We start from the raw sequence: 15,118 nt of genomic DNA on the forward strand, positions 1-15,118 counted from the left end.
TAGAATTTCACGATGGGTGCCTTAGATGGCGCGCCAACCGAATGTGTGCGCAGGAAAAGTAAGCCACAAGCACTGCAATGTAAGACAAGCTAGGTTTCCTATCCATGTGCACAACCACACATAGAATTTGATTCGTATCGCGTCGTTTCTCTCTATCGTGTCTCGTTTTCTTTCTACAGGAGTAGGTTCCACTGCTACATGTATAGTGAGTTACTAATTTAGAATGATGTACATATGTACTACTATATATTATTACTACTATTACCATATATTACTATTATTACTATATATTATTATTGTTAGTTTTCTACTTTATCATTAGTCAATTGCGTTTAAGTTTAAACAAATCTAATTAAAAATGAGAAAGATACGTGTATTTCATTTTATACCTGAATTATCAACAATTTTTTAATTAAAACTATCAGTATGACGTACATTAATTTCACAAATAAGAGTATTTATTTATGTATATACATGTTTATAAACGTTGAAGCGTAAACTGTTCACAATATATATATATATATAATATGTTCTACATGTATGACTAACAAAGTATCAGTATGTAAATTAGAAATTTATCCTATGTTATTATGGAGAAGAAAGAGTCTTGTACGTTATGAATTAAAATACATTTTTTTCGTATAGTTTCGAAAATACGTATTTTCTAAACAATAAACATGTTTACCTCGAAAAATGACGTAACTAATACATATTTTATTTTAAGTTATCAACGTATAGATAACGATTCAAGAACATAAGGTAGCCGGTTTTTATATCATCTTAATGACCTTTGCAGCGGAATTATAACAATAAGAATAACGACTTTTCAGTTTTCATGAAGTTAATATGTTGTTTTATAATTATTTTGATCGTACGAATAATTTTTTTTTAAGAAAATTTTCGTAGTAGTAGTGAAAACAACAAACTTATTTAGTATACATAGATACACATTGTACATATATTTACACTTACACAGATCTAGTAGAAAAGGAATACCAAAACCAGCCATGTGTACTAAAGCTCACTTGTGCTGACTTGCCTTCTTTTACTTGCTTGTTTTGTCACAGCAAATGGTTTGCCGATAAAATTTCATGAGGTGGTAGGGAACAATCGTACAGTCCAAAGTTCTCCTCAGTAAATGTATTATCTGGATACTTTATTGTTTTGCAGATCCTGTTAGCTCTCATTTGGCTTCGAGAACCGGCACGTTATAACCACCAAACGAGCTACCGTCCTTTCTAACTGAGTCTTCCAATACTTTTCTACTTTGTTCTTCCGTGTGTCGTTGTTTTCGAATTATTCAAAATGTTGAAGGTTAGTGTTACAGTTTCTATAATAAAAACTATAATTTGTGTTATTGCATATTATATGAAATGCGTGTATTACACGTACATTAGTGTAATGTATGCGGGCGGTATATAATTTTATATTACTTTATATATGCATATAACCTTATGTTTCTAAACTCATGTCCATAGAAAAAATACTTTTTCTTTTCGAAATTGCTCATTAACAAAACCATACATACTGTAACATAGTTCTGTGTAGTGAGCTCTTATATCCTGTAATATAAATTGTTGTTCAATTAATTTGATTAGATAATTATATATAAAACATAATTATATATATATGATAAAAACACATATTTTATCGTACATGATAAGATTACTTTGCAAAAATGTAAGGACATTGTACATTATACATACTCTTCTAAAGACATTGTATTTAAATTGAAACAGTTTATTAGTATGTACATGGGCAAATGGTCTACTGTAACATTGAGTCACATTACAATGAAGAATGTTTATTATACTCTTTGTTATAGCAAACAATAATTTGATAGGGAAGTTATTCTGACAATAATTATGTAGTAATTATGAAAGAACATAATATAGAATGGTATTAAATAAGTGATCTGTCGATGTAAAGTAATAGGTATAAGTAATTATTTCAATGAAGAAGCTTTTTGCTTCTTAATTTCCATGTTTTAGAATAAGAAATGTGAAACATTACAATGATTAATTGACAATCTTAAAAGTTGTTTCATAACAATTAATAGTGACTGGTCCATGTTTCGTTATTTACTATGTTTACGCATATAATGTCTTTCTTATTATTTGATGAGTATACTTTTCTCATTATAATGAACATTCTTAGAAAAAGATGATACACATGTCATTGTGTTTACTTTATCCATTGTTGTTTCTCCAATATTTTTAACAATGCAAGGAGATAATGAATAAAATAAGCAAAACATATTGTGTATAACATACAGATAATTTAAAAGTACTGTATATTAAACATTTGTATATCTGTATATATATGTATACATTTAGTAACATGCACAGAATATAATTTAATGTTAAAATAACAGTCTTTGTGCAGATTCGAAATTGATTAACGAATATAAAAGTGTTCACTTGAAAATATGCTAATTGACATGTATTTTTCAGGGAATGGTTGCTCTTGTAACTGGGGGTGCTTCTGGGTTAGGCCTGGGAACCGTGCAAAGATTCGTAAAAGAAGGTGCCAAAGTTGTTATCGCTGATTTACCTACATCCAAGGGAAAAGATATTACTAATGAATTAGGAAGTTCAACTGCATTTGCACCAATGGATGTAAGTGTTTGCCAAAATAGTACTAGTATCAAAATATACAATGTACATGAGCAGGTAAACAATTTAGCATTCGAAAGAACAAGGAATAATGTTTGGAGTTCTAGAAAAACAACATATTTTCTGATATTTCGATAGTTCATGTCGATATCATTTCTGTAAACAAATCAAACCAAGCTATCATGACCATTACACAACGATCAATTTATAGGATGTTGCTGTAGAAAGTTGTTTGTTTACAGGTGAGGTCGGAGGAGGATGTATTGAAGGCGTTAGAGCTAACAAAGAATAAATTCGAGAAGTTGGATGTCTTGGTGAACGCGGCAGGAGTAGCTTGCGCATTCAAGGTTTACAATTTCAATAAAAGTCGTCCGCACAGTTTCGAAGATTTCGAAAGAATAATTTCTGTAAATACGATTGGTACATTCAACGTGATCAGATTAGCCGTAGCGCTTATGCACGAGAACAAAGCGGACGCGGACGGACAACGTGGAGTAGTGATCAACACAGCGAGTGTTGCGGCTTACGACGGACAAATCGGTCAGGCAGCGTATTCTGCGAGTAAGGGTGGGATAGTCAGCATGACCCTACCATTAGCCCGTGATTTGGCATTGGTTGGGATTCGCGTCAACACTATAGCGCCTGGTTTAATGGACACACCTCTGTTGCAAGCATTACCAAATAAAGTGCGTGCATTCTTGAAAGAAACGGTACCGTTCCCAAAGAGGCTCGGTAAACCAGACGAGTACGCTCAGTTGGTGCAACATATCGTCGAGAATCCTCTTCTGAATGGAGAAGTGATCAGATTAGACGGTGCTCTTAGGATGCAGCCTTAAGGATTTATGCGAGCAGGCAAACGTCGAGTGATTGTCTGAACATAAGATCGGATCAGGGATTCTTTACATTTCTATTGAAACAAAAAACATATAACACAGGGCAAATAAAAAGATATACGGAAATATATGTATATGCAAGAGAAATAAAAACGAATAACTTTGTCAGTACATGCAACACCATTATAATTCTCTTAAAATGTACACGAACAACTAAACGTTTCCAATCTATCATAGGTATCGACAATTCTCTTTATTACCTTATGGCTCTGTACAATTAACGTCTTGTAAATATGTTGCAAAAGTCGCAACACCCTTCATTTGTTTTTTCGTTTTTTTGTTTTAAATAGTTCACTAGAGTATCGTCTAGCAAAAAGGTTGTGTACATAGTATTAACATAAAAATTTGCTCAGTATCTTTTTTCTGTTTCCCCGTTTCTATCGATTATTTCCCGGTTAGTCTTTCCTCCCAATAACCTCCGGAGATTTCCAGAATTCCAGCAAATGCTGAAACTTATTTTGATGATTTTTCGGAAGAGCCAGTTTATTTGTTAAGGCAGGATAATCGGGATCCTCTCCGAGGTCTAGTCAATCCTAGGCATTCGATTCTTTCAGATTTTGCAGCTTCTCCAACTGATCGGGTTGTAATTCATCTGGAATACTTGCCCTTCCCGCCATCACCATTTTCTTCGGCACGATCTCGACATCTTCTGTTTCTGTTTCCTGTTGTTGTTCCAATTCCTGCTCCTGTTCTAATTGCTGTAGTTGTTGTTGTTCCTGTACATCAATCACCGTGCCGCGAGACGGTATCGACTGAGAATTTTCTCCTGTGCTCGGCCCAGTCGTCGAGTCCGCCTCGCTGCCGGAACTGCTACTAACCGGAAATGGTGCCGAATCCGCCGGTAAATCGTCCACCGTTGACTTTTCTTCGATGTCCTCCGGTGCTTCGGTAGTCTCTTGATCCTCTTTCTCATCCATGATAACGGTGGTTTCTTTGCAGTCGCTTTCGTTCATGTCCGTTGTAGTAGCGCTGGACGGGAGGTCACCACCTTCGGAGCTTTCGGTAGATTTAACCGTGTCGTCGGCAGCCTCCTCTATCCCGGGGAAAGGATGCTCGATTTCCTCCATTGGGGTCGCAGCCGTGATTACGATCTGAGCAACACCCAATCCAAATTCATCTTTGGATTGGTCGTCGGTACTCTCGCTGGTCACCGACGGCTTCGCTTTCTCCTCATCTGTCTGAAAATACGGCAGCAATGGTTAACAGATTTCGATCACGCAACGCGTTCTGTTCGCTTCTCTCTTTAACTAATTTTCTATTTACCTTCATTCCAGATTCATCCGATACTTGCACAACTAAGCGGCAGTTTTGTGTAAATTCAGTCACGGATTAAATCGAAATAATAGTAATAAATGTTAGTTGGTAGCTAGAATCAAAATCAGTTCTGCTAACCTACGATGCCAGGCCCCTCGGACCCGTCTTCCTCAAACTGTGAGCCGTAATGGCTTTTCTGGTCCTTGGAAAGATTTATCACGAAACCGTCTTGCGTTTGCTCGGCGGCCGCGTTAGCGACTTGCTCGGCCTCCTGCACTTCTGCGCTCACTGGAACAACAATACGTTGATACAACAATTCCCAATTATTTTTTTTTCGATTACGATCAAAGTGCTAGCACCTTTCATCATGCCCTGCGTCAACTCGTCCTCCAAGAAAAACTCCGGAACTTCGGGCGGGGTGAATACAGGAGGCGCAGAGCTCGGTGGTGTTATGTTCTCCTGAAAAGAACATTTCGAAATTCATTCAAATCAAGAAACATCGAGTAGATCCAACAGCAGGGTTTGCTAAACGATCGTAATGTAACCTGCGGGGTTAAAGGTGATCCATCGGCAGCGCACGGTTCCATGATTAAAGAGGGGAATAATCCTCGATGCCCGCGTATTTCTCCCTCCCACCAGCCGTCGTCAACGTCATGTGGATCTTTTCTCAGAATTTTGACAACGTCGCCCTCGTAGAAGCTGACCTCCTCGTCGCACGTAGCATCGTAGTCATAAAGAGCGATACAGAATTGCTCGGGTTCTGCACGACAAGAACCTCCGGTTAGTTAGGACTCGATCCACCGAAAGGTCAAACTTGACATCGACCGAAGGATCATTGGCAATTACCTCCTATATGATTTTGTACAATAGCTGTTTCCGGAACAGTAGTCTGTTGCAGATTAGCGTCAGGATCGACCGCGTCGTGGTCGTCGATCGTGTAATCCACCGAGGAGAAGGATATCTGATGGACAAGTCCCGGCCCCTGGGAAGTCAAACCGGAAGTGGTTTCGGGCTCACGCTCGACATCAAGATAATTTTGAGGAACGAAACCTTCTTCGCCACGGTAATTGCGAGCTCGCAACCAACCGTCCCCGTCGCCTTCGCCAACAACTTCGAGCTGTTCGCTCTCAACAATCGACAATTCGTCTGGATTTTGCGCCTGCAACGATACTCACATCAACGATTGTAATATTCCTGACTCACGGTCTGACAGTTAAATTAAGACGTTGAGTGCTACATTGGTCACACACGAGTGTCGCTTATGGTTAACTAGATTTTGAAATTCATTTTTATTGCAATGCATGAAACAGATTAAATATTACTAGGAATTTTAGAATCCTAGCAATTAAACTAACATTTTATTTAAACTAAAGATTTATTAACAGTAAATGTTAACTTCCTGCCTTCGACTCCATTAATTAAATGGCTTCATTGATATGGGAATTTTTAGAGTTGATATGCGGCACTTAACGTGTTAATAATGATCGCAAAAACTCCAATATACCATGTATGAATACAGCGCAGTGCATTTGTAAATCGGTTGCGCGGGAGGCGCCTCGTCTGTTTCATGAACTTCCGCCTGCTCGTCTTTCTCCTCGTTGTCCCAGTCTACAGCCGTTGGATCGTCCCATCCTACAGTCAACTGCTCTATTCGCTGTTTCTCTTGCTCGAGCAACGCTGCGACAGAAATAAAAAGTACAATTCGTATTCCAATATATGTATACTCTACGTATACGTTCCGTATCGATTTACACGCTCACCATCAACTTCCTCGCTGTCGTGCCTTTGTCTTTCGTCGGTAGGCTCTTCTTCCTGCTGAGAAGTATTCTTTCCACTGCCTGGCCGCTCGACGGTCGTCAGGTCGCTTCCACCGTCTCCGTCGCTGTCATAGAATGAGTCCGAGGACGGATGTTCCTGTACCACGACGAAAACAATATAATTTAATTGTTCTTATTCATTGGACGATCAACAAAGCTAGGTACGTCGTATGGCAAGGTTACGTCAAGATTAGCTAGGTACGTCGTATGGCAAATATGATGGAAAGGAAATAAGAAAATAGATATCGGCATTCGCATCCACGGATTAGCGTAATTTATAAGCAGATAATAAGGATTCCAGTACCGCCGTTCCAGAAGCGTCCGTCCTCACGGAGAGGGAGCTGGCCGAGCGTGGCATGTCCTGCACGCTTAATGTCTCGACCTCCTGGAGCCATTCGTCGACGTTCACTGAAGAAACAATGAGAGCGACGGTTGCAATGATGATCGGCGTCGACGCAAATCATTAACGACATAGACACGTAAAATTATTAATCAGAAAACTACTAATCGAGTAGACAAACGGATTTACGAACCTCCACCGTTCCGAAGGCATTCTATTCTCGCCTCTGCTTTCAGCTTAGCTGTCTGATAGACAAGAGAACACGTAAGAAAGAGAATGTTAATTTTCCCGAAAAGCTTACCTCTGCGCGTCGTATCGCATGCTTCAGCTCGTCCATTTTCGTGTCTAAATCCGGACCTTGCGGATCGTTTGGATCAGTCTGTAAAACCGATATTAGCAAAGTGGCCGTTCTCTTGAGTACAATCAAATGGTTCATAGACAGAGTCGATCGTCGAGCTAGTTTACCTTTTGTCCAGACTCTTTCAGCTGCATAAAATTCTGCAATTTCCTACTGTTCTCTCGGATGCTGCTTAATTCACGCGCTATTCTCGTCGACCAGCGACGAGCCTCTTTACCGAGCGTAGCCGCGGCAGAGTGATCGGCGGTTACCCTGCAAACAATGCATTGTTCACACCGTCATTGTTGTTTTGAAATATCGTGCTTCGATTCTATTAAGTGACTCACGGACCTATCCACCGGATCGTTGTCGCAACACTCGAACTCGTACTCTATATGCTGCTTCAAAACAGGATAGTACAAACAGCAACACTGAATGTTGTATTCTCTGGTGAGCTGCAACACGATGTGGGAATTCGGGTTAATTCATGCTTACCGTCACGTGCCACCAAACAAACCATTGACTCGACAAGTGTGCATTTGTATAACGTTTGATTATATGGAATCTATATGGATCGAAGAAGAAATAGTTTCGGCGCATCGACCGTGAACTGTCTTGTCACGGTAATTGTTAAACGGAGGAGGAACGGATCTCATCGATTCTACTGGCAGTGGTTGAAATCAACGTTTTCCATGACGGTTGTGTCGTGTGTCGTATGAGGTTACTCACTTGTTGCGCTTGGTCACGAATTTTAGTGAAGCTGTTCTGCGTTGCCAGACAGGTCAAGAGTTCGGTACGACCCATCAGTGTTAAATATTCGGCTACCTTATCGTAAACGCCTTGTTCCAAATACTGTTCAAACGTGCGACAAACAAGAAAAATATTATGGTTCCGTAAAAAATGGCAAAGGTCGAAGGTCGAGGGAAGCATAAGGAATCGAATCCACCGACCTGCATGGTGTTCTGTAAATCGACTACAAAATATCTTTTTTGATGGGCATTCGCAGCTGCGAGGCTAAGTAAATAATCGTTCCGAGCTCCCGTTGACTTTTCCTCCAAGGCGTCGCGTTTCGAGCTCACCTGTGGAACATCGATACTTTAATGCAAACACTATCGTAAATATTCGATTATTTACTGCTGTGTTGCTAATTTGTTTCATTCTACCTTTGCGCTGTTCTTCTGCAACGACGTTATCGATTGAAAGAAGGATCCTTTCTTTTTCTTTAATCTGAAAATCATCAAGCGCGCGAACAGCATTGTTAGGCTTATCAATCGATCATGAAATTGATATGAATCATAGAGTTTCAATGAACACGTACTTTTCCTCGATGTCCTTTGCCTTGTCCCGGACGTCGTGAGCACTGTGCTCCTCATCAAAGTACAATTTCTTCGTTTTATCCACATCCTGCACGCACATTTGCAGCTCCTTTTGTACTATCATCAATTGGTCAATCGCCTGAAACAGAATCCGTGCTGTTAATCCTCGAACTGTCCGCGACAAGACAATAATTTGCTTTTACAAATCTAGACGTCCTGAAGTACTAACAAAAGATTGCAGTTTCAACCTTAAACTTTCAGAACTGTTGGAAATCATCTATGCACACGTTTTATCGACCATACCTTCTTTGAAATTTGGAGTTTGTGCATCTTCAAGCTTTTGGCGTCGTCGGCAATTTGTTGTTGGAAAACCTCGACGGCCGCCAGCCGAGCTCTAGCCAGCTTCTCGTTCTCCTCCAGCACGGTCCGCCAAACATTCCACATGTTCCTGAAACGATTCAAACGACTCGAAGTGTTATCGAGCGTCCAAGCGTCGCGGCAAACGAGACCTTACCATTTTTCGTCTCCGCCGTCGACCTTCAGGTCCGGAATATACGGGATTTTCTTGTTCAAATAGGCAGAAGATATTTTGAGGAGCGCCTGTAAAAATATCGTTTACCAAACGTTCACCGAAAGTCCATCGAATAAACAAGACCGAACCAAGCCGAATATCATAATTCGTAGCCGCGACTACTTACCTCCGAATAGGATTTCTCGATCGCCGATTTCTTTATCGTAAAGTTGCTGAAAAAGAATCGATAGAGCTCGATAAGGTCCGTATTAAATTCTCGGATTACAATTTCAAATAACTATTCTGAAATTACTATTTTATCCCTGTGTATCGCGGCACGCGGTTCAAGTGGAGGAAATAAAATGCTTGCCAGCTTTAGTCTCTTTAAATCCTTACGCAATGAATAGGCATGCGTAAACAATCGCAGTCGAGCTATCAATTTCGCATTAAATGGTCAAACGTATCTGTGTGTCGTATCTGCCCGACGTATCGGTGGATTAATGAAACAGGCGTTCATATCGGCGCGACTCGCGTATCGTAAAACATGGTTCCTATGTCATCGTACGTATCGTTTGCCAACCAAGGGGCGTCAACGGTCTGCGACATAGAGTTTAGGCGAAAGAGACTCCGAATGACGTTAACAGACAAAAGACAAGACGCTCCGCAAAGCGGCGGTGTCGAGCAAATGGTGAGCGCGCGATCGCCGAATCGATCGAAAATTTCTGACCAATGTCGGGATGCGCCGCGTGCAGAGCGCGTTCGATTCACGGTCCTCCCTCAAGAATGAATGCGATCGAAGCGAGCTTGTCTCCCGTTGGAAAGTAAAAGTACGGTCGTTGTCGAAGAGGAACAGAAACTGCTTACGCGACAAGACGCGAATGACGCGAAACGCCGGAGGCGTAGAGTGTTTGGAGGTCTTTTATCTAATCCCCTTTTACATAATTACGGGACTCACCGAATATCCTCCAGAAGGTCGCATTCGTGCTGATTTTTCGCCTGCAACTTGGCCGCCTGCTCCGCGTGTACATTCTTCAGAAATTTTGCGTAATTTCCCTGCGGGAACAGAGAACGTTTCATCGAATCGAGGAATCGGCAATTGCTTCGCATAACAATTCTGAATAATGACGCGACGCGGCGCGACGAGACAAGACGAAACGCGTTCGTTAACGGGGCAAGAACACGATTTGTAAATTAGCTCTCGGTTTCTCAGCGAAGAAAAATGTATGGCGCAGTGGGTGGAAAATAAAAGGTTGTCTCTCTTTCCGCTTCGATTATTGGTCGTTTGCACGGCATCCGATAATTACCGGTCAGGGGAACTAACAAGGGTGACGCTTTAATCAACGGCGACGTTGTTCGAAGTCAAGTTCAATTTTGTAGTACATGCAGCTGCATCGGCGATCCCTTTACGCATCGAGGCTCGCATTGACCTCGTGAACTCTGATCAACGCCCGTCCGAGCGAACACGTTCGATGTTCGAACATGCGACTCGAGCTTCACGGAAAATCAATGGGTTCCTTACGAACACGAGCAATAAGCAAACATCTACTTTCTGGACACCGACGCGATAGAATTTTCTAGATATTAAGTGGCTTGTGAATCAATTACCAGTCCATTGGGTTGCGCGATACGAAATATCGGCTTTTTAAGCGAGAATACATTACCAAAGGAAAGGTAAAATGTAAAGGTCTTTGTTAACCCGCTCCACATTCTTCCATAATTACTAGGCAACGTCGAGCAACGTTTTATCAAGATAAAATTTTTACAGTAAAACTTATACTGATAGGGTAATGGTGTCGGTCGTACGGTGTCCAATTGCTGTGCTTTTCATTTGTTTTCACGCGTAATTTAACTTCATATTTAGCGAATAAAACGTGTTATATATTTTTTAGTAAAAAATAAACAAATAGAAGACTAAATACATTGCATGAGAATCTCACTTGTCTGTCAAAACACTTGAGAACATTTATCGAAACTACTTCTCTGTTAACAATTTAATAAAAAAAGGAACGACGAAGATTCAAATGATGATTGTTAAAATTTGTTTGGAATCTTCACGAATATGTAACTTTTATTATAAATTTGATATTGTAAATTTTATTATAATTAATATGGAAAATTCAATTATAAATTTGATATTGTTATTTTCATTGTAAATGTTACACAAGACATTGCTCACTCATATAATTGCTCGATGTTCTATTTATGCAACGAATTAGCCCAATTCTGATAATAAAGGGAAGTTTCAAGTAGTATAGTAGATTTTGGGCCAGACAGTCCCTGCCGTGGTACGTCGCGACGCAACGACACGACGCGCACGTATCGCTGCTAATCAATTCGCACAAAAGGGTAACCCCGTTCGATCGCGTTGAAATTCTGACAGGTCTATCGATTCGCCTTGAACATCAGACGTTGCATTTTTGAATGCGTCCACGGTCTAAAGACTCGAACTCGTAATCGCTGTGTGCGCGTCCGCTGATTCCAGGCATTGTTACGCGGATCGTTAAACTGTCTTTATTCGTTCGCCGTTCGTTGATAAATTATTTTTCGTTTATGTCGGAAATAAAATGCACCACCGGCGAAACGCGATAACTTAGCGTACACGACAAATTGTTTCACGACAAATTCGGGGGCACTCGATGCATTTCGGTTCACAAAGTCCATTTTTAGTAGTTCAGTTACGACAGCCACGAGCGAACAAACGGGTAGGCGAAACGTCGTTTCTCAAGTTATCAAATGCACAGCTCGACGAGTTGCGCCTGTGTCCTCGATTAATTTTCCTTTAATTTGAGAGTGAGAAAATGAGGAAGGGAGGAGAGAGAGAGAGAGAGAGAGGGTGGAGAAAGAGACGGAAAGGTCGGGCTTTTAAACAGGCCGGCACGACAAAGTGGCGTGATACAGCGAAGAATTTCAGGTTGTGGATAAAAGACCGTGCTAAAGGAAATTTATAGCCGGGACACCCGCGACAAAGACATTTATTACTTTGAAAAAAGCCCTCTATCGATCGCGGAGCCCGACACCCGAGCCTTTCCGGCTCCGGATGAGGAAGGGATGCAGCCAGTCCTTGCGCGAGGATTCCTTCAGAAAAGATTCGTCTACCGAACAAATATCGTTTTTCATCTTCGAGCGGGCCTCGTTTCGAAACTGTTCTACGGTGGAATACGCTTCGCGTGAGGGTGAACCGACTCGGCAAACACCGAAATCGGCCGTAGGCAGCGTAAAAATCTTCCGAGTGCAAAGAATAAACAGAGTGGCGAGAGGAGCGGAGTCGAAGCGTGTTCTTCAAACTCGCATCGACGTGGAGAACGTTCTCGCGTTCCTTTTTTTCGCGTATCTCTTTCTGTCTTTCAACCTTCGGGGAGGGTCTCTCTTCTCTCTCTCTCCTTTTCTGTCTGTCTCTCTTCTCTCTCTCTCTCTCCCTGGATTCTTATCGGGTGACTAGCATTCGACAAGTGGAAGTGGGTCAGGAATCCCCGGATCTTTAACTACGAAACTTTATTGTCGTGGAATAGAGGGGCTAAGGGACGGGTCGCGTAACCCGACAAATAGGTCAGTAAATTTTATTGCCCTCGCAGGCACAGGGACCCGGCCTGCATGATCCTCCCAAGGACTGCTACTTCTTTCATCAACCTCGCTCGCCATGTGTAACTAATAAGGGATGTCGGTCAAGTAGCCTTTCTAGTATTAATGAAACTTATACGGAAGATAGAATCCGAATAAATATCTGACAATTCATTTTTCTATCAATTGCCGTTTATGATCGTAAACCGAAAACAGTTCTATCCGATTAAGATCAAGTGTAATATGTTAATGCAAACTCTACGTGTTTTCTTTGAATGAGAAGGTACCGATGAAACGTGGTATGCAATCCCAATTTCAACGTTCATGTTCATCACCCGAGCACAAACGACAGCCGTGGATGACAGAAAACGGAATGAATAGTAGTTTTCCCGAGTAGTAAATTGCATAGTAACATAGGGAAAATCACAGTGGATTTCAGTGCTTCTTTTAAACAGCCGGAAAATAAGAAATCGATAGCTTCTATAAAGAAGGATTACGTTTCTAAAAAATATTTCTGAACAATGAAACCAGAACCGTTCTTTATACGAATGTGAAAAGTATCGGTGCAGCAAACAGCGCGTTACAGCTAGGAAAATTAAGCCTCGACAAGAAATCGTTATCAGCATGCATAATGAACGCTGCATTATTGCGCGAGGAAAGTGCAGCATGGAGATCCTTTAATCAAGCCCGTTGCACTCGAGGGCTTCTGTTCCCTGGTTCGCAGAATAAGCGAGCTAACCCTTGATGCGATGGTCGGACCACGATACTCCACAGGGATGCTGCGAGATCGTTTAACCATGAATCGGTAGCCTCGGCTCGACCGGAGGAATGTAAATGATCGATCGAAGAGCGGTTCAAGCGTCGAGCATTTCGGAAAACTCGATAGCACGAGAGGCTCTGATTACGAGGGAACATGGCTACCGAAAATTGTCCTACATTCAAAATTCAGGATCGATTTGGATGGACGGCCGGACGCGTTGTTATATAAGGAAAGGTCAGAATTTCGGCAGGCACCGGTTCGCTGAAGGCGGCGTATAATCGCAATGATTACGGGAACCTCGAATCGGGGTGGCGGAAATGATGTCTGCGCGGTGTTCCCAGGTTATTAATCCGAATATTTGGTCTGTTTCATGGATTTTCGTGTCAGTTTTTGGCATATAGGCTCGAGAGTAAGCGAGCAAGTGAACGAGGGCCTGAACACAGCGCGCATCGATTTTCCCATCGTGGCCAACGTTCGAGCTAGCTTTACGTCAATTTTTCTGTAAGACGTGTCTGCGGGGCGAGATCGATACGAGACCGTCTCGATCGCTGGTGAAGACGTGACGGAGTGGGTCGAATCCCCATGATATTGCCGTCGCGTGACATCTTCCGAAACCCATGCTCTCCTCTAATAGCGAGATACGTTTCGTTCTTTTTTCTCCGCGGTGTCTCGCAGAGTTGACCGAATTTTTCTCAACCGATTTTCACGGTGTACAAGAGATGGTTAATTTCGTTCGTTGATTCTCGGGGACCCGTGACTAGCGATTCGAGGTCCGCGAAGACTCCTTAGGTGTCGACGGAAGCGCGCGCGCACACGGGGTCCGCTCGGAAGAAGAATGTAACGAGCGTAACGCGAAAAGAGGACAGAGATCGGGGTTTGAGACGTTTAGTGCAGAAGAAGGAGTTTGGTAACGATCGGATGTATGAATTCCAGAATAGATAGAATAGACTGGCATGTGGTTGACTTAGGCGACTCGGCTTCTCTTACTTTTCTTGGTGGTGGTTGCATGCTGGACGAGCGTTGAGCGGCCTGCTCCGCAGCCTCACCGCTGGCAGCCCGTTTTACACCGTCCGGGCCGGGGAGGGGTGCTCTGTTGTTTTCGTACGCCTCACCCGACACACAACAATGAACGCGCAACCACCCTCTTCACAGCTCGCGTGTTCGTACGCTACTGCTCTCCTGCCCTCAACCGAACTAGCCTGTTTATTGATCGCACACGCGCCTGCGTCCTCTCGATGATACGCCTTCGGGATCTCCCTCTCTCCCACGCACCCTCTCTCAACCCTCTTCGACGCGTCCTCGGTTCGGCTCGACTCGGCTCTCTCGCGCCACCCGCACACTCTGTGCCCTGACCTCTTCTTCTTTGTCATTTACCGACCGACATGAGATTCGTTGGCCGGATAGTTTCATCTAAAATATTAAACAGTTTCGGAAAAGTAAAGTCGAGAAATTACGGAAAATTGTCAAAGTAGCTTACCGGAACAACGCCAAGATCGAAAGTTTTAAATACCGCTGTAGATACCGAAAGTGTAGGCGTATGACTTCGTACTTTCGATCTTGGACATTTTTTTGGGAATTATAGTCGAAGTATAATGTTACCGAATCAAGACTCCCGATTTGAGAGGTATCTTTGAAAAAAAAATTAAGATTTTTTGGATTTAACCAAATGTTGAAGAATTTTGGAAAAATCGATTTTATTGGTGAGAATATGATCAGT

General features: G+C 42.1%; 2 protein-coding genes across 8 annotated transcripts; one reads left to right on the top strand and one right to left on the bottom strand.

The window, feature by feature from the left end:
* Positions 1 to 82: 82 nt before the first annotated feature.
* On the top strand, positions 83 to 3,810 carry Scu (hydroxysteroid 17-beta dehydrogenase 10). Of its 3 annotated transcripts, none has more exons than XM_078185068.1 (4): positions 83 to 205; positions 1,171 to 1,314; positions 2,454 to 2,618; positions 2,858 to 3,810. In XM_078185068.1, exons 2-4 carry the CDS (start codon positions 1,306 to 1,308, stop codon positions 3,449 to 3,451), a joined length of 768 nt encoding a protein of 255 aa, XP_078041194.1. In that variant the 5' UTR covers positions 83 to 205; positions 1,171 to 1,305; the 3' UTR covers positions 3,452 to 3,810. The 3 variants fall into 3 exon arrangements, with proteins under 3 accessions (XP_078041194.1, XP_078041192.1, XP_078041195.1); XM_078185066.1 differs by lacking the exon at positions 83 to 205 and adding an exon at positions 965 to 1,096; XM_078185069.1 differs by lacking the exon at positions 83 to 205 and adding an exon at positions 966 to 1,099.
* LOC144472198 (protein nervous wreck) lies at positions 3,610 to 14,612 on the bottom strand. Of its 5 annotated transcripts, XM_078185064.1 has the most exons (24): positions 14,389 to 14,612; positions 10,039 to 10,136; positions 9,271 to 9,316; positions 9,087 to 9,172; positions 8,876 to 9,020; positions 8,575 to 8,711; positions 8,420 to 8,483; positions 8,207 to 8,335; positions 7,986 to 8,108; positions 7,608 to 7,711; positions 7,385 to 7,529; positions 7,221 to 7,298; positions 7,113 to 7,164; positions 6,884 to 6,987; positions 6,523 to 6,676; positions 6,267 to 6,439; positions 5,609 to 5,921; positions 5,308 to 5,522; positions 5,122 to 5,221; positions 4,901 to 5,050; positions 4,772 to 4,803; positions 4,327 to 4,686; positions 4,114 to 4,224; positions 3,610 to 4,041 (listed from the first exon to the last, which is right to left on the bottom strand). In XM_078185064.1, the coding sequence occupies exons 1-24, from the start codon at positions 14,407 to 14,409 to the stop codon at positions 4,036 to 4,038; spliced, it is 2,946 nt and encodes a 981-aa protein (XP_078041190.1). In that variant the 5' UTR covers positions 14,410 to 14,612; the 3' UTR covers positions 3,610 to 4,035. The 5 variants fall into 5 exon arrangements, with proteins under 5 accessions (XP_078041190.1, XP_078041189.1, XP_078041188.1 ...); XM_078185063.1 differs by having other exon boundaries at positions 3,610 to 4,224; positions 14,389 to 14,609; XM_078185062.1 differs by having other exon boundaries at positions 4,114 to 4,686; positions 14,389 to 14,606.
* Positions 14,613 to 15,118: the final 506 nt, after the last annotated feature.

The sequence above is a fragment of the Augochlora pura genome, chromosome 7, assembly GCF_028453695.1.
Source record: "Augochlora pura isolate Apur16 chromosome 7, APUR_v2.2.1, whole genome shotgun sequence".
Classification (NCBI taxonomy): domain Eukaryota; kingdom Metazoa; phylum Arthropoda; class Insecta; order Hymenoptera; family Halictidae; genus Augochlora; species Augochlora pura.

Coding starts and splice junctions, on each gene's coding strand:
- Scu (XM_078185068.1), top strand. Junction 2,619..2,857: donor CTGCATTTGCACCAATGGAT/GTAAGTGTTTGC, acceptor GTTTGTTTACAG/GTGAGGTCGGAGGAGGATGT.
- LOC144472198 (XM_078185061.1), bottom strand. CDS start 14,409: ATGCAACCACCACCAAGAAAA. Junction 7,165..7,220: donor ATGCGATACGACGCGCAGAG/GTAAGCTTTTCG, acceptor CTTGTCTATCAG/ACAGCTAAGCTGAAAGCAGA. Junction 4,687..4,771: donor CGGATGAATCTGGAATGAAG/GTAAATAGAAAA, acceptor CCGTATTTTCAG/ACAGATGAGGAGAAAGCGAA.